Raw genomic sequence first — 26,285 nt, forward strand, 5'->3', positions numbered from 1 at the left:
ATCTGAATCTGTTCATCTTGGTCCATTTATGTACACGAAGTAAAGCTAGTCTCTAACATCTCCACAGTCACAATAAGATATAAAATACAAGTCAACCTCTGAACATCTTACGTTTGAAAGTGAAGGCTTTCAAGGCTTTACTTCCAAAGGGATCAAGCTGAGCATTACCAACGTATTTTAACTGAAATGTGGAGGTTTTAATGTCCCTTGAAGTTTAACATATCTGGCGTTGGATGTTCAAAGGATTAAAAACCCGAGTATAAACCCAATACTTACATTTAAATACGAGATCTGCGCCACTTGAGGTCGCCATTATTTATTTATTTATTTATTCTCTTCACCCCGAATTGAGACACGGCTTGTGTCTCAATTAGGGTCTGCACACTTCGAGTGCGCATTTGAAGTGCGATTACGTCATTATACCGCGGCGAAAGGTGTCCCAATTCGAAGTGTTCTCATAATGCACCCCACAAATGCGCACTCCTTTTACCTGTTTTTCGAGTGTGCACCGCTACTACACTTCGTGGTCTCACATATCCCAAGATTCATCGCGCGCCCAAAGAGAAGACATAAATAAATAAATAATGGCGACCTCAAGTGGCGCAGATCTCGTATTTAAATGTAAGTATTGGGTTTATACTCAGTTTGTACTCCTTTGAACATCCAAAGCCAGATATGTTAAACTTCAAGGGACATGAAAACCTCCACATTTCAGTTAAAATACATTGGTAATGCTCAGCTTGATCCCTTTGGAAGTAAAGCCTTAAAAGCCTTCACTTTCAAATGTAAGACGTAAAGTCTAGTTAAAAGTTAGAATTGAATAAAGACCTCGATGATGATTATATATTTTTTGCTGTATTAGATCTCTTTTGTCTGTTGACGTAACACAAAACGTCTTTTACATTTCATTGTGTTTTAGGGAGCAAACAGAGAGGAGGAAGAGGAGGAGGAGGATGAAGGAGGATACGAGGCTGCAAAGAGGATGGAGAGGCTCTTCTCTGCTCCAGAGGACAATCCTTACATTATAGCTGTTGTTATTTAGTTAATGTATGGGTTCTTTTTATATTATTTGTTCATAATTGTTCATTTTATATAATTCATTAAATAAAATATTGTTCTATTGTTACACGTTGTCTATTCCATTCAGTATTTACAGCTTAAGTACAATTTATAACAGCAAACGGCATCAAGTGCTACTTTTCAGGGACAACAAGGGATTCAATGATTTCTTTTATTATTAAGGTCTTAACATTTACAACTATTTACAAAATGACAGCATGAATAACTATTTACAGATTATTATTCACTATTAACAAAAACAATTATTATTGAAAACAACATTAAAACAGTAACAGATGATGTACAGTAACAGGCTGAGCAGGAGTCCCTGCAGTGCTGCTGTGCTGGATGGTGTCAGTGGGACATCATCTGGGTCGGTACTCAGGGTGTTTGGGGGTCCAGTCTCCTCTGTCCACCACATCGTCCGTCAACTGGGTCTGCAGTTTTGACTCGATCGACGGCTGTCATGTCATTAAGAATGTTTTAAGAAAGAGGCAATTTCAATTATAATAATAATAATAATAAATCATTACAACAAACAAAACTACCAAACACTTTAAATAGGAATAACGCCTTTAAAATTTTAATAAAACCCTAAGTGGCGATCAGCAGTTTATGTAATATAACGTAATGTATCTGTATGTTAATTACCCCAAACTGTTAGCTAGCTAATAATGATAATATTGATAACAGGTTTACCTCTCCAAGGTCCTCTCAGCCGGAGACAAACCAGAGCCGCTTCTCCTCTTCCTCCACAAGCAGGAGGATTAAAAAGGTAATCAGGAATTCCTGAAGCTCAAACAGATCTGACTGTCAAACTTTACTCTTCTTGTCACTTTCGAGGACCTGGGCTGCAGAAATAGTGACGTACGAGTAGAGGCGGGAACACCTGGTAACGCAACCAGGAAAGGCTGCGAAGGGTAGACTGTCCCATTTCACAAAAGTTGACGCAGCCTGCAGGGCGCACCTAAAGCCTGGTTTATGCTTCTGTGTCGCGGCGACGGCATAGCTACGTCGTTGACCCTACGCCGTCATTGAGCATTCGAAGTTCTGCGTCGAGGGAACGCGTTGTTCTGCAATTCACCGCCAAGCCACTAGGGGGGTGTGGCTGTGTCTTTGTTTGGTTTCGGGGGGTTCATATCGATTCCTTGGTTTTCTTCCGGTCAGACAGTATACAATGGCAACTGAGATGGAGCGGGTGTTTTTGGAGATGGAGCTTGTGGATATTGAACAACAAATGCTGTTATTACATGTACCACAAAAACTTTAAAAATGGCGGTGTTGTTATACTGTTGACCGGAAAAGCAACTGCCGGAAATGACGTTCTGAGCGGACCAATCACAGTCCTTGCCGTTCGCGTCTCGACGCGTCGACGTGACGCGTAGTCAGGATTTTTTGGAGGCGCATGTCAGGCTACGGCATAGGGTCCGCGTAGGGGTCTGCGTCGACAACGTAGCTACGCCGTCGCCGCAACGCAGAAGCATAAATCAGGCGGAGGCCATGGAAGCACGCAACTGAGAGAGCTCCGTTTTTTGTTGTTTTTTTAACACCTAAAGTTTGATTCATAGGTTATACCAACTATAAGTTGCATCTCTAAGCAACACTAAGATTTAAGCTGAGAGTTGGAGACAGATAACCTAAATTTTTAGCGTCGGCAAGCCTCTGAAAAAAAAGGAAGAAAATCTCTGCCAGCGTTAATTAACCTGAGAAGTGACAACACCTGGGACGCCAACAGAACGCCACCATGCCTGGGAGAAGAGTAAAAGATAGAGGAAGATTTCGCACAGCCAAGGTGGACAGAAACCTCTTCACTAAACTAAGTAGTAATACTCTTACGGTTGAGGCAGAGATGGAAGTCAGTCATATGGATTTACATTCCTATGCACGCCCTCAAAGCCTGGAATGTGTGCCGTTACCTGACTCCATGCCGAACACTCCCGAAGCGAAGAAAGTGAGATCCGAACCAACTCTGGCTGAGGTACAGGATACTATCATAGAGCTGTTGAAAAAAAAAATAGACGAAAGAGCTGTTGGTCTGGAAAAGAAAGCAGAAGGCCTGGAGAAGTTGATTCAACACAATGCAGCAAGTATCGACGCCTTGAAGGAAAACGCAGAGTTCCTCTTCAAAGAAATTCAGGATATGAAAAGAGATGTAACCACTGTGAAGAAGGTAACTACTGACCACGACAAAAGGATCTCTGAGTTGGAGGACAAGGTGAACGATGCTGAACGTTACCAGAGGCGCTGGAACTTAAGACTCTACTGACTTCCAGAGCAAGAGGGAGAAGACGTCAAGCAGCGGGTGATGGACATCTGCCGGGCGATTGCTCCAGAGCTCGGGAATCTTCTTCATCTCCACATAGACGTCAGCCATAGGTTGGGAAGAAGAACTGAAGATAAAGTACGACCAGTCATCACACGTTTTACTTCTAGAGCAACCAGAGAGATGGTTTGGAAAAGAGCCAAGAACGCGGATTATCTCACATCCAGGAAAATCCATTTCGGAGAGGACTTGACATCGAGGGACAAAGAGACTAGAAACAAACTGTGGCCCCACATTGAGACAGCACGCAAGGAGGGAAAGAAGGCTTTCTTCAGGGGGGCAAAAGCCATAATCGATGGGAAGGAACTGCGATATGATGGTTGACAGCAAGTAAGAGAAGACTTGTCATAAATTATCAGGTATAACATTAAAGTAGGCTGTTAAAGTAGGTGTTGAAAAATATGATTTGCTAATACCCCTATGTATTTGTATATATGTATATATTTTTTCTTTGTTGTGTTGGTTGTTTATTGTCTGTGTACTGTACAAATGTATGTAGATTTGTTTATGTGAAGAAAAAAAATAAATAAAATGAAATAAAAAAAAATAAAAAAATGCGTAAATCAGGCTTAAGTACACTCACTTGGTGAGACCACAAAGGGCGGGTCCCTGAAGTGTGCAGACCCTGAATTGAGACATGGCGACGTCGCCGCCATATTGGAGGAGGCAGATGCGCCCCGTGAACTAATACAAGTCAGTGGAGTGAACTCTATCAAGCTCCTTCTACAAAGTTCCGTTCCGTTCCGTTTTCTTTTCCGCTTATCCGTGAGGGTCGCGGGATGTTGCCGCTTTTTCCCCCCTAAGGGGTTGCGGGGCTTACTGGGCCAAATCCAGTTTCACTCTATGGGCGTAGGCCAGGGTTTTACCCTGGATGAGTCGCCAGCTCATCGCAGGACCCTTACTGATGGCGGTGGCTGCCTTCACACAAGGTGCCAACTGCACATCAGGAGCAACTTTGGGGTTCAGTATCTTGCTCAAGGATACTTCGACATGTAGCTCAGTCGTTAAACGTTAGCTAATCCTCATATGTTCCGTATACAGGTCGGCACCAAACCATTTTATAATGTTTTTATGAGTGTTTACAGCTGCTAATGTATGTAACGCTGTTACTGTGATGATACATGACAGTTAAATATTTAATCTGTGTTATAATAACCAGATCACCTGTCACATATGCAGAAAAACAAGAGAGCGTCCTTGAAGGCTAAAGATACAGAACAGGAACTGGTTAGAAGAGATAGCTCTGAAGCAAAGCGGAGCGAACCAGTTTGGGGTGAAAGCAGGACCAGCTCCAAAAGTGAGTGACGTACCCCAGAGACGAACGTAGCCAATCACAGAGAAGGAAGGAGTAAAACTATCCAATGGTAAGAGCTCAGGGGAGCGCCCAAGAGGAGGAGCGCGTAGAATGAAACCCAGAGTCACAGCGGACCGAACTCAGAACACAGGGCGCTTAGCTCGAATGCATATCTTTTATGTGTGGTGTTCTCCAAAGATCTTTGTTAAATAAAATACTGCAGCTTGTTCACAATCCGGTGTCAGACTCTTCTCTCGCATCAACCAACCTGGGGAAGTCAAGATTGGCTTCAACAATAGTCAACATGAATAAACCTATAAAATCCTTCATCTAACGCAACAACCCTGAAAGATGTCGTCAATAAACTGCTCAGTTCTGTCAGCTTAGGGTGATGATGGAGAAGTGGTTAACTGCTGTGTCCAGTGTTATCTGTACTATCCACTCTTACTAATTAACCCTTTCTGTTCCCGTCACATTAACAATACAAAGAATTATCCTGAGCTATTCTGCGTGTGATGAGATGGCGCAGCGGGACAAGGCATCTGATTCAGTCATTTGTTCTGATTATTGTATTTCATTCATTCAGTGAAATGTATTTCATTCATTGTGAAAAATGTTGCTATAAGAAAATGCTTCATCTTATGTCTTTATGCTTATTTGTTAAATGTAGTCAGCAAATTCCCCTCAGCTGTGATATAATCATGCACCTAAGCACAGTTGTCATCATAATAATTAATAACTGTTGTAATTGTGGGGGGCGCTGTGGAGCCACGAGCCAAGATGGCAGCTTGAGGTGGAAGCTCCAGACAACTTTGCACTAAACAACTTTGAAACCCAAAGTAAAGAACAACAACTGAATTCTGAATATGTCAAAGGCAGCCGCAGCTAAAGACTGTGATATTTTCACCCGAAAACGCGGTCCTCAAACGCCCAGAACCAACACTGCAGCAACGGAGCAAGACAATGTAACGTTAGCTGCTAACAACATGGCGAACTTGACGGCGGTGCTTTCTGAGCTAAAGTCACTCCACGCTGAGTTCGGAGGTTTTGGATCCAAGCTGGACAGCATAGACGACCGCCTGGGTAAGATGGCCAGCTCCATCGCTACTCTGGAAACTAACTTGTCCGAGGTGAAGCAAAATGTTTCTTCCAATACCAAACGAACGGAAGAGGCTGAAAACCGTATAGCAGCAGCAGAGGAGCTCACGGAGAAAAACCAGACAGAACTAACCAAAGCCATGAAAAAGATCGCCTCCCTGGAGTCGAAAGCTGAAGACTTGGAAAATCGGAGCCGGAGGAAGAACTTACGGCTGTTCGGGCTCCGGGAGGGCGCTGAGGGCAGCCGGCCGCTGTTGGAATTCATGCAGGAGATGCTTCCGCGCTGGCTGGGCTCAGACACCGGGAGATCCTTCATCCTGGAGAGAGTTCATCGGACCTTAGCACCGCCGAAGCCAAACCAGGACAGAGCGGTTCTCATCCGATTCTTGCAGTTCCAAGATCGTGAGTTTGTTTTTCGATCCACTAAACAGCGTATTATCACATACGACGGGAGCCGCCTGTTCTTCGCCCAGGACCTCTCGACTGAGACCATACGGCAGCGGCGCGCGTTTGATGCGGCCAGGAAAGTGTTTGCCGAGCGAGGGACCTTCCGTGGATTCCAGTATAATCCATGCAAGATGAGGATCGTACACAATGGGAGAATACACCTCTTTACATCACCAAAAGAGGCGGAGGACTTCCATCGCGAACACGGTTTAGAGGTCTGACCAGGATAACAGTGAGAATTATCTGCTTTCTTACACATAAGAACCAGTTTAAACTGACTATCTTAAAGTAATGAAACGATACTGAGTCCCTGGTGATCCTCCTTTCTTTCTCTTAACCTATTTTATTTCTAGCATCTATTATTTTGAAAAGACATTATATTTTAGAGGGTGTTTTACTGCCAGGGTAGCTTCAGTAGCTGTGTTATTTTCCTTGATTCATTATTATAACAGGTGATATTTGCTATTTAACTGACATTTATTTTTCTCTTAATCCATCTCTTCTTTAAAAGAGTACTACCTCTTAGGCTTCCGTCATTTTTGAAATTACATCGTATTGAGAGGCTGCCTGGACATCCAGAGTTGTTAAGTTATTTTATTTGTACAACTTTTGTTGCTTCTGAAACTTTCATTTCGCCAGACCTAAATGGACATTTACTGATTTACATCGTTGTTACTCTGGTGTTATTTTTTATACCATGTGGGTTGAATACACGTGTTCTAATAGATAATGAGGTGCACGGTTGGTGGACACCACTTGTTGCCTGTGGAGTTGGGTTTTCACAGTTAGCTGCTCCTCCATATGGTGGATCAGCACAAGTCCTACAATTTCTTGTATTGAGTAAGGGGAGGGGATTTCAAGTGTTCAAATGTTCATATATGTAAATGTATATTTGTCTTTTTTTAATTTATTTTTTTATGTCTACCACACACTCAGCACACCAGTATTATCTTCGGCGACTTTTCCTAGTAAAACCATAGATTGTGTAAAACTGACTACTATATATGGAACAAACTACAACCCAGAATACTTTTGATATAAAAATAACAAGCTGGAATGTTAGGGGGATGAGGAAACTGACAAAACTGAAACAGGTCATAGGCAGGATTAAATAGCTTAAATCCAAAATAATTTTTATTCAAGAATCCCATTTGACAGCCTCAGATATTAAATTGGTACAGAGTAGATGGCCTGGTCAGGTAATATATGCATCATACAATAATTATGCTAGGGGTGTACTTATTCTTATTCATAGAATGATACCATTTCAGACCATAAAAACAATCAAAGACCCAGTCGGAAGATATGTTATTATTCATGGTCATATTCTATCCCTCACATTAAACCTAGTTTGTGTGTATGGCCCGAATGAAGATAACCCCAAATTTTTTGAAGATCTTTTCCTGACCTTGTCCACTTTACGAGGCTCTTATATAATTGGGGGAGACTTCAATTGTGTTCTAAATCCAGCAGAGGACCGATCCACAGGTTGTGATACCTCTAAGACACAAGCTAGAAAATCATTAAAACAGTACATAGTGGATTTAAATTTGGTTGAAGTATGGAGGGAACAGAATCCCGACAAAAGAGAATACTCCTGTCACTCCAGTGTTTGTAAATCCCGCTCCCGTATTGACTACTTTCTTATCTCAAGAGAGCTCTCATCTAAGATTAAAAGTTGCTGGTATGATAGCATTGTAATTAGCGATCATGCTGCTATCTCACTAAGTATTCATATAGAAAAATTCATCCATAGTCCCCCTAATTGGAGATTACAGGTTAGGTGGCTTCAGAATCCCGACTTTGTTAAACATGTAGGAACTAAAATAGATAGTTATTTTGAAATTAACACAGATCAAACCAGTGCTAGCACGAGGTGGGAGGCGTTTAAAGCCTACATTAGGGGGGAAATCATTAGCTACACAAGCTCCAAAGCTAAACAACAAAGAATAGAAATGGAAAATTTGGAGAAACAAATAAAGTCTTTAGAGATAAATCTAAATAAAAACGATGACTCGACAAAACAAAGGGAACTATTACTCTTGAGAACTCAGTATAATAAATTATCTGCCGATAAAGCTGCAAACAGCTTATTGTGGCTGAAGCAATCTTATTACGATCAGGGGGAAAAGGCTGGAAAACTCCTGGCATGGAGAATCAAAAAAATGCAGTCTGATAGATCAATTAACAGTGTAATAAATTCCTCGGGGGACCTAACAGTAGATCCACAGGAAATAAATAACTGTTTTAGAGAATTTTTTGAACATTTATATAGATCAGAATGCATTCAAGCTTCAGAAGAACGAGATCAATTCCTTTGTCGGTTACAATTTCCGGAACTGACGGAGGATGTGAAAGATGAGTTAGATAGTGGCCTAACAGTTGAAGAGCTATCACAGACTATCCATAACATTAACAGTGGTAAAGTACCAGGTCCTGACGGCCTACCAATAGAATTTTACAAGACATTTCGGCAAAAATTACTTACCCCACTGTTAAATATGTATAATGAGTCATATCAAAATGAAACTCTCCCACCCTCTTTGAGGCTAGCAATTATAACTCTGATCCTGAAACCAGGTAAATCATCTACGGAGTGCTCCTCCTATAGACCAATAAGTCTACTCGGAGCGGATACAAAAATCCTTTGCAAAGCCCTAGCAATGAGATTGGACCCTCATATTCCACTACTAATTCATAATGACCAAAACGGTTTTGTAAAGCAACGCCAAGGATTTCACAATATTCGTAGAGTTCTCAACATACTTTATGAAAAATTTGATACTAGGGATGCGGCGATGCTGGCACTGGATGCCCGACAGGCCTTTGATCGAATAGAATGGCCATACTTATTTAATGTCCTGTCTAGATTCGGATTTGGAAATAACTTTCTTAAATGGATTCGTATTCTATATACAAATCCAACAGCAAGTGTCTTAACAAATGGTACAGTTTCTAAACCAATAATCTTGGAGAGGTCTACTCGCCAGGGATGTCCTCTGTCGCCGATGCTGTTCATACTGGCCATAGAGCCCTTGGCTATGGCAATAAGAGCACAGACAGGCCTGTCGGGCATCAAAATTGGGGAGCAGGAACATCGAATTTCTTTATACGCTGATGACGTAATCATTTTTTTAACAAATCTATCTGTCAGTATTCCAAACTTAATGCAACAGATTGAAAGGTTTGGACGATTTTCTGGTTACACTATTAACAACTCAAAATCTTCAATATTATTTTTGAACAAGGAAGAAAGACTAAAACCAGTTATAAATACCCCCTTTATAAATGCAAAGAAAGGATTCACTTACCTTGGTATAAAAATTACCCCTGAAATCCATAAGATTGTCCCTACAAACTATGACCCATTAATAGATGAGGTGAAGGAGACATTGGATCGATGGAGGACACTGCCCATATCAATGATTGGCCGGATAAACATGATTAAAATGACCATTTTACCAAAATTTTTATATTTTTTTTCAATCACTCCCTCTTCCACTTCCAAAAGAGCTCTTTGACAAACTCCGTAGTATTTTTAGTAAATTTATCTGGAATGATAAAAAACCCAGACTAAGGCTTGGGCTGCTATACCTGCCTTATGAAAGGGGAGGGCTAAGACTCCCTAATCTGAAACTGTATTATTGGTCTGCCCAGTTACGCTCTGCAATGTTTTACTTTTCAACAGAGACTTCTCCATCCTGGGTGAATATTGAACAAGCGTCAATACCAAATCTTCAACTCAAGCTTTATTTGTATTCTGCAGACCCAAAACAGTTGAGAAAAACAACAGAGAACCCTTTCCTTAAAAACACTATTGACATCTGGTATAAAACACATCAGTATATTAAAGACACTCCTCTCATATCCCGCTTCTCCCCCATATGGGGTAATGCATATTTCGGGGCAGGAAGAGCGGATGGTGGTTTTAAAATCTGGTCTGATAGAGGTGTAGGTAAAATAGAGGACCTTTACATAAATGGTAACTTTCTCACATTTGATCAGTTGTGTCAGATCTATAACATCCCAAGAAAACATTTTTTTAAACATTTACAATTAAAACATTTTATACAGTCAAACTATAAGCAAATGTTATCTGAACCACCTCCACTTTCACATCTTGAAAATCTTATTCTTTCAAACTTAAATGGGAGGAGACAGATTTCTCTATTCTATATGACTTTATTAGCATTTGATAAGGAGTCCACTATGGACAGACTAGAGGCATGGAGACGAGATGTTCAAGAAGATATAGATACAGCCGATTGGGAAAGGGCATGCTTAAAAGCTCAAAAACAATCAATCAATACAAGAATGAAGTTATTACAGCACAAGTGGTTAATGAGAACTTACATTACCCCAGTTAAACTGAATCGTTGGTGCCCTGACATTCCGGACACCTGTATTAAGTGTTCGGAGGGAAAGGGCACATTGTACCATTGTGTATGGGAGTGTCCAAAGTTAAATAAATACTGGAAAACTGTCGTTGAGAAGATATCTGAGGTTGTGGGTGTGAAGGTCCCCCACCAAGCAACACTGTGTATACTAGGCATATATCCAGGCAACTTTACTGTTAGCTCAAAACAGTCAATTCTGATTGACTTTGGTCTCCTGCAGGCCAGGAGAATGATTGCTTTATCGTGGAAAAAAACAGATATACCTTCGATACATGTGTGGGTAAAAGAGATGGCATCCTGTGTTGTACTGGAGAGGTTGACTTATATAACTAGAGGAAAGGCAGAAGAATTTGAAAAGGTGTGGAGACCGTTATTAGAGTTTCTTGGGCGTCAGAGTGCACACCTTGATGTTGTTGTAATGAGCTGAGTGTTTTGTGATGTCGTTATATTATTATTTACTTCATTATTTATTGTCATTTTAGTTTTTAGTTTTTTTTAATATATGAAACGTGATGTCTTTAATGAAAAATGTAGTAACTACGCATATTTCACTGTCTTTGTCAATGTTATTGTGTGTTTGTATGTGTTTAATATGTTTAAAAGTCAATAAAAATATTGTTGAAAAAAAAAAACTGTTGTAATTGTATTGTGTTGTCATTGGGCAAGACTTACTATAATGTACCAGATAGACAAAGTTCAAATGTATTTAATGGTGACATTACAAGGAAAACAGAACATGAGCATCGTTTTGAAGTGAAGCAATTACAAAATATCCAAATTTGAAGTTGTAATTGTGACAAAGCTATCACATTCTGTTGTCTTTAAATATGAACTGTCTGTCTATATATATATATATATATAAAAGTAATCAGATGAATACATCCTCTGCAAAAAGACAGACTTGACACGGGTCTTGATCCCCAGTCGTCTGCATGCAACACGGCAGCAGTTCCACTGCTCTATTCCCTCAGCTTACATGTTTTGGTTGACTACTATTTTGAACATCTCTGGTTGAATAATTTCTGAAGGAGATTAATATGAGAAAAAGGCCAGCAAAGTTCCCATAGCATCAGGTAAGAAAACTGATCGCAGTCGTTGTTGATTTTCCTCAAACATTAATGGAATTTCAATTTCCTCCACTTCTTCCCAGACGATGAAGGCAAACACCGCAAGCTGTTACTAATTAAGCTTCATGATGCAGGCATTAAAGGTAGGATGTTTTATTGGATTAAGGATTTCCTTAATAATAGATCCATTCAAGTTAAAATTGGGGGAGATCTCTCTGAGACTGTTAATATTATAAATGGAACTCCACAAGGATCAGTTATTAGTCCTGTCCTCTTCAGTATAATGATTAATGATATATTTTCAAGAGTTCCTAATCATTTTGGGAAGTCTCTATTTGCAGGTGATGGGGCTGTCTGGAAGAGGGGGAGGAATTTGCATGTTCTTTTGATGCAAAAGGCTCTGGATCAGGTTGTTCAGTGGGCTAATGATTGGGGCTTTAGAATTTCATCCTCTAAAAGTAAATTTATGATTTTTGGGAATAAGAGGAAAATTCCTGCCTTGAATATTTTGTTGTATGACTGTCCTGTGAAAAGAGTTAAAGAGTTTAAGTTTCTCGGTTTATGGATGGATGAAAGACTAACATGGAAAAGCCATATAGAAAAAATTGTATGCAAGTGTGAAAAGGTGATTAATATCCTTCGATGTCTGGCTGGGAGTGACTGGGGTGCTGATCGAGATACTCTAACTATGATCTATCGCGCTATGATTAGATCTATTCTGGATTATGGTTGTGTGGTTTTTGGTTCAGCTGCCAAATCTGTGATATCTAAACTGGACCGGGTACAGGCTAAGGCCTTGCGAGTCTGTAATGGTGCCTTTAGGACAACTCCTATTCCTGCTCTACTTATTGAAATGAGAGAATTACCACTGGAAATCAGGAGGAAAAAGCTAGGGCTCCATTACTGGGCTAAGCTGAGTTGCTCAAGTTATAGTTCTGCCTCAAGGTGTCTGCTAGAAAGTTCCTGGGAGTTTTCGGGTAATGGAAAGAAGCTAAATTTTTAACATTTTATAAAACAGTTGGCGGGGGATTTTGGAGTAGAATGTCAGAGAATGGCTGGGCATGTGTGGTCTCTTGTTCAGCCTTGGTTTCTTCCTGAACCTGAGGTTTTGCTTTCTCTCCTCGAAGAAGGGAGAAATAGTCAGTGTAGAGATGTGAGAATGATCCTGAATCAGTTTGAAGGATTCATGAACATTTTTATTGATGGATCAAAGGATCCTGTCTCGGGAAAAACTGGGGCTGGGATTTTCGTTGCAGATGAGAATCTTCAATTTAGCATTCGCTTATCGGACAATTTATCTGTATTTTCAGCTGAACTGTTGGCAATTTTAAAAGCTTTGGAGTGGATAGAGCAAAATAAGCCTCATTACAATGTTATTTGCTCAGATTCTGCTGCCGCTTTGGTGGCTCTAGAAGTAGGCTCCTCTAGTGCCCGCCCAGATCTGGTAATGGAGATTCTGTGTTGTCTCTTAAGAATTGAGAGTTCAGGGTGCCATGTGTGTTTTATGTGGGTGCCTGGACACTTTGGGGTAGAGGGAAATTAAGTTGCTGACAGGTTGGCTAGAGAGTCATTGTCTAAAGAAAATATAGATTTGAATGTCATGATGGGTAAGAGTGAATGTGTGAGTATCTGTAATGAAAAACTTGAGTTGCAGTGGCAGAATGAGTGAAACCAGGAGCAGAGGGCAAGGCATTATTTTTGTTTACAACCCTCAGTAAAGTGTAAAAAATGGAAAAGTATGTTTGGGCGGAAGGATGAAGTTGTTTTAACTAGGCTGAGGCTGGGGCATTGCTGTCTAGCAAGTTGCTTAAAAGTCATAGGTAAACATGAGAATGGGTTGTGTGAATGTGGAGAAATGGAGACGGTGGTGCATGTGCTTTTTTCTTGTAACCTATATTCCAGTCAGAGACGACAGCTGTTTATAGACCTGTATGATCTGGGTCTATCTGTGATTTCCTTTCGAGGTATCTTTGCATTAGGGGAAAAATCTGACTCTTTTGGGAGGGCAGTATTAAAATTTTTGCACTGTGCTGGATTATATGAGAAAATTTAGTTAAAGGAACTTAGGGCAGGATTTGTGAAAAAATAAACATTCATTATAAGTATTTTAATGCTAATGGGTGATGAAGCGTTCAAAACCAAAAAGAATGAGCCCACACACATATCTCCCCATTGCCTTGGACAGGCTGTGTGCTGCATGATGTACTGCTATTCGGGGTCCGGATTTCCCGCGCAGCCCTGCGGACGTGACGTTATGTGACGCTGAATGCGCGTCCTCGACGGCTTGGAGACCGGAAGAAGACAAGTGCGGTGGACCGGAAATACTGTTTGTGTTGTTATGGACTCTGCTACGGCCGGAAAACGACCCACCACCACACAAAGTCCACCAAAAAGTAATACGAAGAAGAAAACGAAGGTTTTTATCAGTAGCAAGTCGTGAGTCTAAAAGAAGTTATGACTAAAGCCGGGCTGGCACGCGAATATACATTAGATATGCCTTCGACTCATGGAGGCAGCTTCAGCTTGAACTGGGACTGAAAACGGATGCTGACATGGCTAATTTCCTTGTAACCAGGTAAGAATACATTACAGGTCATTTTTAGAGCTTGATTTGAAAATCTTATGAGATCACCGAGGACTCGGAGTGAGCTAAAGTGCAAAGTAGCGTCAGCTTCTAACGTAGCGCTAGCCGCTAACATGTAACTTAGTCCACTGCTTGTAACACTGAGAAGTTACAGACTGCGCATTTTCCACGGTCCTTCAGTCTGAAACCGAATAGTTAGAAATGTGCCCTTTTAGATATGGGACCGAAAGCCCAACTTGTATCTGGGAGGTGACGTTAGCAGCTGGCTGTAGCAACAGGCTAACGGTTTGTTTGGGTCTGTGTAGTCATATTAGCCGCTAGCTACACACAGCGAGCCGGCTTCCCGGCTGCTTCGTGAGTGTAGGGGATACGGCTATCAAATCAATTTTATTTATATAGCCCAAAATCACAATCACATTGCCTCAGTGGGCTTTACAATCTGTACAGTGAAATATATCATACACACAGCACCGGCTCCCGTCTCGTTCCTGTCCCTGGTAAATACAGTATTTGGGGTGTACAGTAACGGTATTTACAGGCTATGGCTTGGGGGCTATTGTGTTGACGAGTTGATGATAACTGTTGTGATGTAGCTGAATAAAAGGCAGTTTAGAGCTAACCGTGAAGTGCACAATGTAAACGAGCTCAGGTGGTGCTATATAATAATTGATATTGTGCGTGTCTACAGGTCTGATAAAGTTATTATTATTGTTATTATTATTACGACCTTGCTTGTGAAGCACGTCTGTGTGGTTGAGTCCTTTGGGGTGGGTGGGCTAAAAGAGTGGTCTCAACTCATCAATAGAGCTTTTAGCCTTTATTTTTCTCGTGTTGTACCATACACACAAGATTGCTCCAGACATTATACATTACGTTGTAAGTAAAGCAGGAGAAATTTGTTTGTAAAAGTGAAACACACAATAGTACTGACTGAGGCATGTATTTTGATATTATTATTGTTACAGGCAAACATTGCATGGCCATAGTTGTTCTGACCAAAGAGAAAAGACACCAAGGTAGCAGAGTCACAGCCAGCTTGCTGACTGACTCTAACTTTTTAAAATATTGCTGTTTTCCAGCTATCAGAAGAAGCAGACTCCTGAAGCTGCTACTCGAGGAAGTAAGGAGATGAGAGCATCAACACCCAGCAAGCGAATAGCTGCTAAACTCTCTCATCGATTATCACCAATTGAACCAGTGTCTGTGGGGTTAGTATGTTTTCACTTTCTAAGTTTTGGTCATTAGGAATTTCAATCTTTTCAGAATATAGACAAAACATTGTAAAATGTTATAATATAACATAATAATTACCAGATTTGATTATGGAGCATTGGTATGTGTTCTAATGCTACTGTTCTCTTCTCTCCATAAAGGCCTCAGCTACATGATCCAGAGACGTGAGCAAGAAAAGAGAGAAGACAAGACTGTCTTGTTTACCACACATTTATTTTATTATAAACATGTAAAAAAAAATACAAAATAAAACTTTGTACATACTGCAAATTTGAAAAATACCGTAAACTTTGAAAATAAATATAAAAATACATAATGTACATAAATTGTTTTTATTTTTGGATGAAAGTGTAATCTTTGGCTAAGAAATGGTTTTTTTTTTAGGTATTGTGGTCACAGGGACACAAAACAGCAGAAAATATCAGTCATGCACCCTAAATGGAGCTTCTTTGTAACCTGTGTAGTTTGCAAAGGGGTCAGGGAAGTTTAACCAGATACGAAGAACACAGCAGCTTGGTATCGGCCTTCAGTTCCCTCTTCTCTGATGCCCATCCTGCCAGATCGTAAATCGCCGGTAGGAAGCAAACCGAAACTCTCGGTTATCGCTGCCCACATCTTGGCTGTCCTCCAGAGCAAAGATGTTGTTCCACGTCATCCTAACCAGACGCAGTGTACCCTCATCCAGGCAGTACATCTCCATGTGTGCCACTCCTTCCAGAGTCAATTCCAAATCCTGAAACAAAAAACATTGAGAACAATACTAATAAGAATAACTTTAGTAATCCTCAAAGTGATGTTTTGATTTTATTTGATGTTATTTTTATTCTGATTCAACTTAGTATAATACCAGTTATGACATAATGACATTTGTGTTTTCCTTGTATTTACTTTGTTATGGCGCAGTGCTATTCATACCATTTATATTGTCTTATAATGGAAATGATTTCACAAATGATCTCACTGGCACTGGCACATAACGTGGCTTGAGATATTCAGGGTTCGTACACATTTTTCAAGGTCAAATTCAAGCACTTTTAAGGGTCATTTTCAAGATTTTCCAGCACCTTTTTGCTGGGGTAAAATACGTATCTACAGGAATATATATACTCGTGATTTTTTCTTATCACAATTATGTACATTGTATTATGCTGTAAACATCTAAAATTATGTTTCATAATAGCAAAAACTTTAGAAATTAATTATCCAGTCTGATCCCAATTTTGTGAAAGACAGAGTTATAATGTCAAGCACTTTCAAGCACTTAAACTAAAATCCAAGCACTTTTCAGGCCTTGAAAACACAACATTGAAATTCAAGCACTTTCAATGATTTCAAGCACCCGTACGAACCCTGGATATTGAATCATACTATTGCTGTTACATGATAATGACTGCACACTAATGTCAGCTTGTTAGCAAGCTTTATCCAATGTTATAAATATTAGCTATGTTGGTTATTACCACAGTCAGAAATTAGCTGCAGCCACAAGCCAAATGCTCGTCAAACACCATAACATTGTTAGCAGTCACATTAGCTTCAATCACAAAGCAATGGTTATCGCTAGCTTGTTATTCACCGTGGCTGGTGAAATTTGAACTTTAGAACTTTACATTTGGCCAGTGTAAGGTAAGCGTACTTTACATTACAACTGTCGTTTTGCTGAATTGATGCGCTAATGTTGTCAAAGAAACATACTAAAGCTGCACTAAGATAAACACTTAGTTTACTTACTTCGTCTCTTGACATCATGCTGTTCGCTGATGTAGGCTACCAAGGTAGTTCCGCGGAGGTATGCGAGGAATTCTTGCAGTAAACGGTCGCGTGAACAGCGAGCAAACAAATAACCGTGTCACAGCATCAGCTGCACTGCTGTGAAGAGTTCATGCGCGCTCCCGCGCCGGCTTGGCTGATGGCTGCAGTTACCCAAACGGCCGTCGTGTCGCTATTGAGTCTTATTTCGTGATCCTGCCCCAAGTTCCTTTAAGTAGTTCTGGTTACGACCAGTGGAGGGCAGCATTACGCTGGATAGCGTACAGCCTGCCGGAATCCCAGAAGAAGAAGAACACCGCAAGCTCAGCCAAGTCACGTCACGTCTACGGGAAGAGAGAGTGTCCGACTTCATAGCAGCGTTTGTAGCCCCGCCCCTGCAGTCGCCAGCAGATCTCGCTGATGCAGTCAGGCAGCAGGAGGTCAACTTGAACGCGTCTTATGTCTATGCCCACAGTTGAAGCCGGTTTGTTCACGTGACTTTTGTATCACATGACAACGCCCTGTTGTAGCTGCAGTGCTAACGCTAACAAAATGGCAGCGTTCTTACAATGGAGGAAATTTGTCTTCTTTGATAAAGACACTGTTAAGGATCCGGTGGATACTGGGAAAAACTTCGCTCTCCCGAGCGGAATATCGGCCTGTGACTCTGGTCGGGGTCATATTGTTCTGGGAGATATCCTTTAATACCACTATGCTAATTAGCTAGCTGAGCTAATGTTATTCCAGTTTACTGACAGCCGATGCTAGCCCCAACTCAGCAAATGTGAAAGCAAACCTAGGTATTCGAGACCTGTAATAACTTTAACAGTTAGCGTTAATCGTAACAGTGAGTTGAAGACTGAACGGTAGCTTTGGGCTATGTTTTGGATTCTGGTTTTGGAAACAGCGTCACTCCAAAATGAAAACATTCTATCAATTAATTGTGGACTAAGAGCAATTACTTAACGTTTCACTGGGTGTTTGGTTGGGAGCTACTTTCCATTTTGTATATCTATAGACTGAATATGACATAGTAAGTTAAGGGGCGACTATTGATACTCTAAAGTCCGCTAAATTGCCTCTATGGTATCGTTAACTCTTTCCATCTCAAAGCAGGCCATCGAACCGCATGATTAATGTTAAAGGTGGACATTTGATTGAAATGATATGCTGCTTTTTGGGTCGTCTGTATGTTGTTTTTTACAGTGATCGGTCTATGTCCAGGGTTTCAGAGTGTCAGTATTAAGCAAGCATACACTAGGTGAATAACCTAATAACTGTATGGAGTAAATATTCATATGAGTGTGCAGTTTATTTGCAGGACTTAATTAAAGGAGCAGTTCACCCATAAATGAAAATCCAGTTCCAACCCCCTGGAAAATCAAGTGAGGTTTCGTAGTCCACAAAACATTTCTGTAGCTTCACAGTGAAACGGCGTTGAAGCTTTCTCCAAAACAACCTAAGTAGCTGTTGACTTTTTTTTAAGATGTAAATTAAAAAAATCTAAACATAAAATGCTTCCATACAGCTTGCGTATGCCAAGTGTTTGAGCCCCTAGATCCCAAATAGATTTGAAAAGACAATATATACACCCTCAACACCACTTTGTATGTGGTGCATGTTAATGCTTTTAGTTTATAGGCTACAGTGAAGATTTTTGACTAAAAAAGGGTGTTAATAATATCTTTTTAAATCTATTTGGTACTTGGGGCTTCTGGAGACAGTGATTACACAGGACAAGCTGTTTTGAGCCATTTCATATTTTAAAAAATCTGTTGTTTTCTATTTTAAAACAAGTCCCCAGGTGCTTTAGTTGTTAATTAGAATGATTGCAGCCCAGTTTTCCTGTCAAGCAAGAGAAATGTTTTGTGGACTATGAAACTCCACTCTACTCTCCATCAGCATAGTGATGAATAGACAATTCAGACATTTTTGGGTGAACATGCATGCACAGCTTTTGTTTAGTATGAGCGCATTTATACAACACTGCCTTACAGAAATACTATTATATAATTGACAGGATTGGTTAGAATTGACTGGAATGTGCTTTGCTGACTGGAATTTGTTAAAACAGTTAAGTGTCCAGTGAATGAGAGTCTGGCTTTGATTACCATATCTAAAACTACTACAGGGATAACCACTCTAGAACTGGCATATATTCCCTGCTTACTCCATCTCTTACAATGAAGGTATATAGTTCTTAACTTCCAGAATGTTACATATGGATGGCAGGATCTGGCTTTTGACACGCTCCCTGCAGTTGACATCTTTTCAGGCTTACAAGTTGCGTGTAACCCATCTCTACCAGCTGAAGCAGCACAGCATCCTTGTGTCAGTGGGGCAGGACGAACATGGAATAAATCCTCTAGTAAGTTTGCAGCACTTTCGAAAAAACCTAAATAATCACAATTGTGTGAGAGATGTTTAATCAACCATAACTATTTTCAGGTAAAGGTCTGGAACCTCGACAAAAGAGACAGTGGAAATCCTCTCTGCACTAGGATTTTCCCTGCCATTCCTGGCAACAAACCAACTGAAGTGTCTTGCCTGTGTGTACACGAAAACCTCAACTTCATGGCCATTGGTAAGACTCAGAAAAAGGGCTTATTTTCTGTCCTTCAGCTAACATACACTTTTCTCTTCCAAGTTTATAATAGATGATGTGTTTCCTGACAGGCTTCACAGATGGCAGTGTGGTTTTGACCAAAGGTGACATCACCAGAGATCGTCACAGTAAAACTCTGACTTTGCACGAGGGAACCAGCCCAGTCACTGGCCTCGCATTCCGCCAAGTGGCAAAGGTCACACATCTGTTTGTTGCCACTCTGGAGAAAGTCCATGTAAGTATGGTCACTCCCAAAGAATATTTGGTTATGTTCAGAAGATAAACCCTCTTAACTCCAGGAGCCTTTCTTTCAGCTTAACCATCATTTGTTAGTTCATCCAGCAAATTTTAAAGATGACAGCATTTTCTTAGCATTTTCCGAGGCTTTTTAACCACTTAATGAACGCCCCCGTTTTAAGGTTCTTTTTCCAAAATGACATACCGAAATTGAAAGCATGACAGCTCCCACATGAGACTCAGGGATGTGCTTGGTACCATTGGAAAGGTAACACCCTCAAGTTTTTTCCAGAAGTGTAAGTGTGATTCTATGACATACTGACACAGAGTTACAGAGGTTGGGACACAGGTTTTGGTTTCTGTCCAATTCAAATGTCAATAAACTGACTAAGATATAAGGGTTCAGGTATGTCTATGGACACAGCAGACACAATTAGGCGATAGCCACAGGTCTCAGATTGCTACACTCAAAATTTGAAGTCAAAAGACAAAAAAATAGATTTTTCACAATTTTTTTTCTAAAGGCATGTCTGTGCATTTTGCTTGGGTCCTATTTTTCCAAGAGCGCCTACTGAGATTCAAAGGCTTATAACTTAAGAACCCCTTTACCTAGAAACATAATATTGGTCTCAAATGAAAGCTAAGACCCTGGGGTTTCTTGTTGGTTCGACACTTGTAGCTAGTTTTGGGTAAAATGACATGGATATTCCCATTCTATGGACTCTTGGCAAACTATGAAAAAAAAATTGTGGCGTGACGTTGTGGCTATGGAAAAAGGGAACGCTCCGAAGGTATGTAGGCATTCTTGCTTCTTGCGGTAGAGGGCTCTTTCTAATGTTGTGTCATGGTGAGTTTAGAAGGCTATTACATGGTCTGGAAATAACTTTTTTGGGCTTAAAATAATCACGACGGTCTCAGCTTTCCAATATTGAGAATATACTGTTAAGATCTGATGCTTACAACTATTAGCAAAAAAACTAGGGCTGTCAAACGATTAATTTTTTTAATCGCGATTAATCGCATTTTGTCCATAGTTAACTCGTGATTAATCGCAAATTAATCGCAATTTTTTTGGCACATTTTTTTCTGTTCTAAATGTACCTTGATGTATTTTTTAATGTTCTTAATACTTTTAACAACATAAGAAAGGGCAAATATGCTTGCATTATGAACATTTTTGGCGGGGGGGGGGGGGCTCTCTGCATCTGCCCTGTGTTTGGCTTGCAAGTGATATTTGAGACTCAATGTACTTCGATGGTAAGTCATTTCATGTCGATAGTACATGCAGATAACTTTTGTCCTATCGACCGAACCATCTGTGTTTCGAAAGTAGTTTGCCGTTCATACCGTAAATGACCAAATAATATACGGGTTTCAATTATCCACAGGGTCCCTTTAAACGCCGGTGCAGATGTATATTTTGGTAAATAACCGCCGGTTCCAAATAAATGTCGGGTCTAATTTTTGATTTTTTTAAAAATTAAGGAAGAAGAGGTGTCCACTGACACTGCACGTTTTTCTTCTTCGCCTTTTTCATGCAGTGTGCTGCTTTCTGTCAGTCAGTATCACACTGATGATCGCCATGGCTCCGGTGCAGCAAAACAATAAAAAGTACCACTTGAAATTCAAACTTTCTGTTAAAATATGCAGAGGAAAACTCGGGAGAAGCAGCCGCTAGATGTTTCTCTGTCGACCAGAAGAGAGTGAGAGAAACGGAGCTTGAGCGTCTGTCCGAGGAGGACAGCAGCAGGACCAGGCTGCCTGCTGGAGGGAGGAAGAAGGCTAGCGAGGAGACTGAGATAAACATGCAGGGATGAGTTATCAGCAAACGGGCACGCCACGAGAGAGTGTCCCGCAGAATGATCAGGACGATGGAGAAACAAATGTCCGCCACCGTGAGTGACAGCAGAGATGAGGAGTTTGCAGCGAGTGCTGGTTGGCTGAATCGTTTCCTCCGCCGCAACAACTTCACTTACAGGAGGATGCCAGAGAATTCACCGAGAGGCTGGAGAAGTTTGTAATGTTTTCATCCAGGATTATTGTGAGGAAGGAATTAAACGCCTGTCCCAAATTGCCTTTTGGTCTGTTAAGTGATTGAAACAACTAAACCCCCCGGCTATTATTTGGTATTTTACGGTAAGTCCTTTCTCAATTTCCTCACTTTTCAGTCCACCGTGTTTTTCCCGAACCGCCAACCCTGCTGCATCTTCTTCTGATTCCCTTTCTGCCACCCTCTGGATCAAGACTACAGGTGCCACTGACGGCCGTAAATCTTTCAATGCGCGTTTTGTTTTTTGTTTTTTTATACCGAGCGTTAATCGCGCGTTAAAAAAATTAACGGCGTTAAGAGGATGTTGCGTTAACGCGTTATTAACGCGTTAACTTTGACAGCCCTAAAAAAAACTATTCATTTTTATGAGGGGTGTTCGTTTAGTGAAGGGTGTTCCTATGTTGGAACGGTGTTCCTTAAGTGGTTAATGCCTCAGCACCAGCACCAGCCATTTCAGAGGTATTTATGTACATCCGTTTCTCATAAGTGCTGCATCACAGGAATGTTTAATGCAGGGGTCTCAAAGTCAAATAAGCTAGGGGCCACAGCTGGTATTGTTATCTCACAGGAGTGCCACTTCAGCGTTCTGGTACCACAAGAAAGTGCAATATTTCTGAAAATCAGAAATCACAGTTGAAACCCCAAGTATAGCTTCAAGATGGGCATCAATCAGCCTGGACCTGTACTTGCATTTATTAATGTTCATAGACGAGAATAGTTTCTCACACGTGCTTCCAAAAAGGCACATTATCCAACTCCACATTTTGGACAGTTCTTCGGAGGATAGAGGGAGTTCTTTCAGAAATTGTCCAGTCATGTCTGCTTTTCCTTGTGCCTCTCTGAATTTAGTTTTTATCTCACAAATTCAGCTAATTTTCTGTCACCTCGAACTTGTTGTTAATAACCCTGATGAAAATGGCTTGTTGTAAATTTCTGGCCTGGGCTGTGCTTTTATCATGCAGTACAGAGTATGCGATGATGTTTGCTGATGGAGAGATACTTTTGAACAAGCTCTTCTTTATTGGACATGGAATATAAATGACTTGCAACATGCAGTCCTTCTGAAACGGCCCTACAGTGAATGGCTTTCCCACTTTTGCGATTAATTCACCCACCACATAACTGTTTTTCACAGCCAAACAAGTACAACTCCGAGCCAGCTTTCTTCTCATCAGAAACTGTATGGACATGTGCAGGCATCCGTGAAGTTTGCCATTACATATTTTACAAATGTTAAATACATTTTTAAAAATACAGTTTTGGGGCCTGAGCAGGTCTCGACCTGCGAGGTCCCTATTAGTGGGGCGGCTTAGCTGAAAAATCGTGCACTTTGTGATAAAAGCATGAAATTTGGTACAGTTAAGGTCAAAGGCAGTCTGAAAAAAATTGGATATTGGGCCATCGTGAATTTTCAACATGGCGGCCGTGGTGGCCATTTTAAAAATGTCCTCCACTGACAACAGTATTTAGATCAATTTTCTTATTTGCATGCTATAAAATATGATGTTGATGATCTTGTTAGTTACATTTATTTGCCATACCTAGCTTAAGGAAGTTTATACATGAAGAATACATATAAATCAATAAAAATTCAAGATAATTGCTAAGACCAGCATTAACATTGTAATTGTAATAAAGTTTTGTATATTGCATATCAAATGGTCAATCTCCATAAATAATTATACATTTTATCATGCAGAAATAAAATCTGCAATGTGTAATAAGCCCAGAATCTTCCTTTGTCCTCACAATTCAAGATGGCCTCCATTTACGTGCAGATATCACACACAAATGTAAGTGGTGCTAGTTAAAATTAGCTAAAGAGAATTTAGTTTAATTTCAGTCTTTTTCAAGTCTCAAAAATAGTGACATGTTGATGTCACCTTCAAGTCCTTCAATTCATTGGAAAGATCAGATGTGACTTGACAATTGCAGCATGCCTCGAGTTCATATTTGTCATACGCTCGGCTCTAGGTAGGCTTACAACTAGATAAATAAAACTTATTTTAAAACTTTTGTTATCACAATTAGCTCACAACAAGATAAATAAAACTTATTTAAGAAAAACCCTTATTGTACCCCCATTGACACCCACATAAATAGTTAACGTGCTAATGTGCTAATACCACGTTTCAAATGGTGGATTGCTGTTAATATAAGACTACCTAGTAGGAATTTGCCGCAGAACCATGCTTTATGGTCTGCTTTATTTAGGCTTGAAAATAGATGAATGAAACTTATTTTAGAAAAACCCTTATTATTTTCCCATTAACACCCTGTTCCACATAAAGAATTAACGTGCTAATACCACGTTTCAAATGGTGGACTGCTGTCCTCAGCAAGCCACCCCTTGCTGATCTGTCCTCAATTTCTCCATGCACACATGAGGAAGCTAAACCTCGTATGTTGTGATATGTGGCCCATGCAGTACAAAATGGTCATCAGAAAATTATGATCCAAACTGTTGATACTGATGTTGTGGTTCTAGCTGTGGCAGCGACTCAAGCTCTAAAGGCAGAGAATGAGCTTTGGTTGGCATTTGGTACTGGAAAGAGTTTATAATACCTAGCAGCCCATGAAATCTCAGCTGCACTTGGGCCTGAGAAGGCACATGCTCTTCCAGTGTTTCATAATGATGGGAATGGCAGTTCTTTTTACTGTACTGAATCTCTAGAATCCGTTCATTAAAATTATTTGTTCAAAAGATTCGTTCACCGAATCGTTCAGTGCTCTCCAACTCCCTGAGCTGATAAACAGCCAAACGATCCGTCATTCAGTTCATTAATCAGCCCTGAGGTTCACGTTCACTTACTGAGGGACGGTGCGTTCACGGACTATAGTACACAATCATTCGCGGGAGACGCAGCACTGCTTTGAGTGGTATACATGCACTAAAATTATTACACGGTGAAAGTGTCCTCTGTGCACAGTAAAATCACTGCTACACGGATGTTAGCAACACAGCGCTAATTTTAGCAGTGAGGTTACTGAACATGAATCAACTCCTCTGCCCTGAGTGAGTGAGTGACTGACACAGCGCAACTTTCAGCACAGTACGTGAACGAGAATCATGTTCTCAGCGACAGTTCTCTGTATGCAATAGGTCCGCGAATCACAGCGCGAACGTGAATCATGTCCTCACAGTTCTCTGTGTGAGTCGCGGCAGTTGCACTCCCAGCCGGCATGCTCGCAGCTAAGCTCAACTGAACTGAGAAAGGAACGAATCAGTTCATGAAGGGATTCCGTTCACTTCGTTCACTCAAAAGATTTGTTCGTTTGAACGACACGTTCGCGACCGACACAACACTAATGTTTCATGCTTTGACTGGCTGTGACACAGTATCAAGCTTTGCTGGCCAGGGGAAAAAGACTGCATGGGCTGTGTGGTCTGTCTTTCCGGAGCTTACAAATGCCCTATTAGAATTGTCCTCTGCGCCACATGACATTCTACAGGAGGTAATGGCAACTATTGAAAGGTTTATAATCCTGTTCTATGATCGAACCAGCACATCCACAGACATAGACCAAGCTAAGAGGAAGTGTTTTGCAAAGAGGCACAATGTGCAGTCAATCCTTCCAACAAAGGCTGCCCTAAAGGAGCATGTTAAGAGGGCAGTCTATCAAGGAGGCCATGTATGGGGTCAGATGCTGGTGTCAGCACCAGAGTTTCCTTCTCCTTGTAGATGGGGCTGGTCAAAGGCATCTGAGGGTCATTATGAAGCATTTTGGACATGCCTGCCTGATGCAGGCCAGTCCAGCTATGAACTTATCTCCTGCAAATGTAAGAAGGGTTGTGTTAAGCAGTGTAAGTGCAAAAAAGCTACCTTACTGCACCTCTCTGTTACTGTGAAGGGGATCAATATAGTGGACCATATGTGATTGACCACCAGGTTGGTGAGTGTGACTACTTGGTTAAGACTCCAGATCGTAAACGAAAGGCTCGCTTATGCCATGTGAACCTGTTGAAACCTTACTGCGAGAGGAACAAGCCCATGATCTCGGATGTGAAAATTGTTGTTGTGTTGAACACTTCAATTCATGTAGGTGAAGACACTGTTGTTGTTTCGGAGGACAGTGATGTTGTTCCAGTGGATCTTGATGTTACTCTTAGTCCAGAATTTTCTCTGGGTAGGTTGCCAAAT

The 26,285-nt window shown here is 40.8% G+C and overlaps 1 protein-coding gene and 2 long non-coding RNA genes across 4 annotated transcripts in view; 2 read left to right on the forward strand and 1 right to left on the reverse strand.

Annotated features, from left to right (window-relative positions):
- The first annotated feature begins 13,987 nt into the window (after positions 1-13,987).
- On the forward strand, positions 13,988-15,775 carry LOC115594647 (uncharacterized). The gene is made up of 3 exons (XR_003986534.1): positions 13,988-14,260; positions 15,349-15,477; positions 15,643-15,775. It is a non-coding gene; the product is annotated as an uncharacterized LOC115594647 (long non-coding RNA).
- Positions 15,695-17,600, reverse strand: LOC115594649 (uncharacterized). Its single transcript, XR_003986537.1, has 2 exons — positions 17,234-17,600; positions 15,695-16,235 (listed from the first exon to the last, which is right to left on the reverse strand). It is a non-coding gene; the product is annotated as an uncharacterized LOC115594649 (long non-coding RNA).
- Positions 17,601-17,602: 2 nt separating this feature from the next.
- The window catches only part of vps11 (VPS11 core subunit of CORVET and HOPS complexes), a 55,310-nt gene continuing 46,627 nt past the window's right edge, over positions 17,603-26,285 (forward strand). The window contains exons 1-4 of one of the 2 annotated variants that reach the window (XM_030438844.1): positions 17,603-17,945; positions 19,471-19,619; positions 19,700-19,835; positions 19,928-20,091. In XM_030438844.1, the coding sequence (XP_030294704.1) occupies positions 17,762-17,945; positions 19,471-19,619; positions 19,700-19,835; positions 19,928-20,091 (633 nt within the window). In that variant the 5' untranslated portion in view covers positions 17,603-17,761. The remainder of the gene's footprint in view (positions 17,946-19,470; positions 19,620-19,699; positions 19,836-19,927; positions 20,092-26,285) is intronic. The other variant, XM_030438843.1, reaches the window with a different exon arrangement.

The sequence above is a fragment of the Sparus aurata genome, chromosome 13 (assembly GCF_900880675.1).
Source record: "Sparus aurata chromosome 13, fSpaAur1.1, whole genome shotgun sequence".
NCBI lineage: Eukaryota > Metazoa > Chordata > Actinopteri > Spariformes > Sparidae > Sparus > Sparus aurata.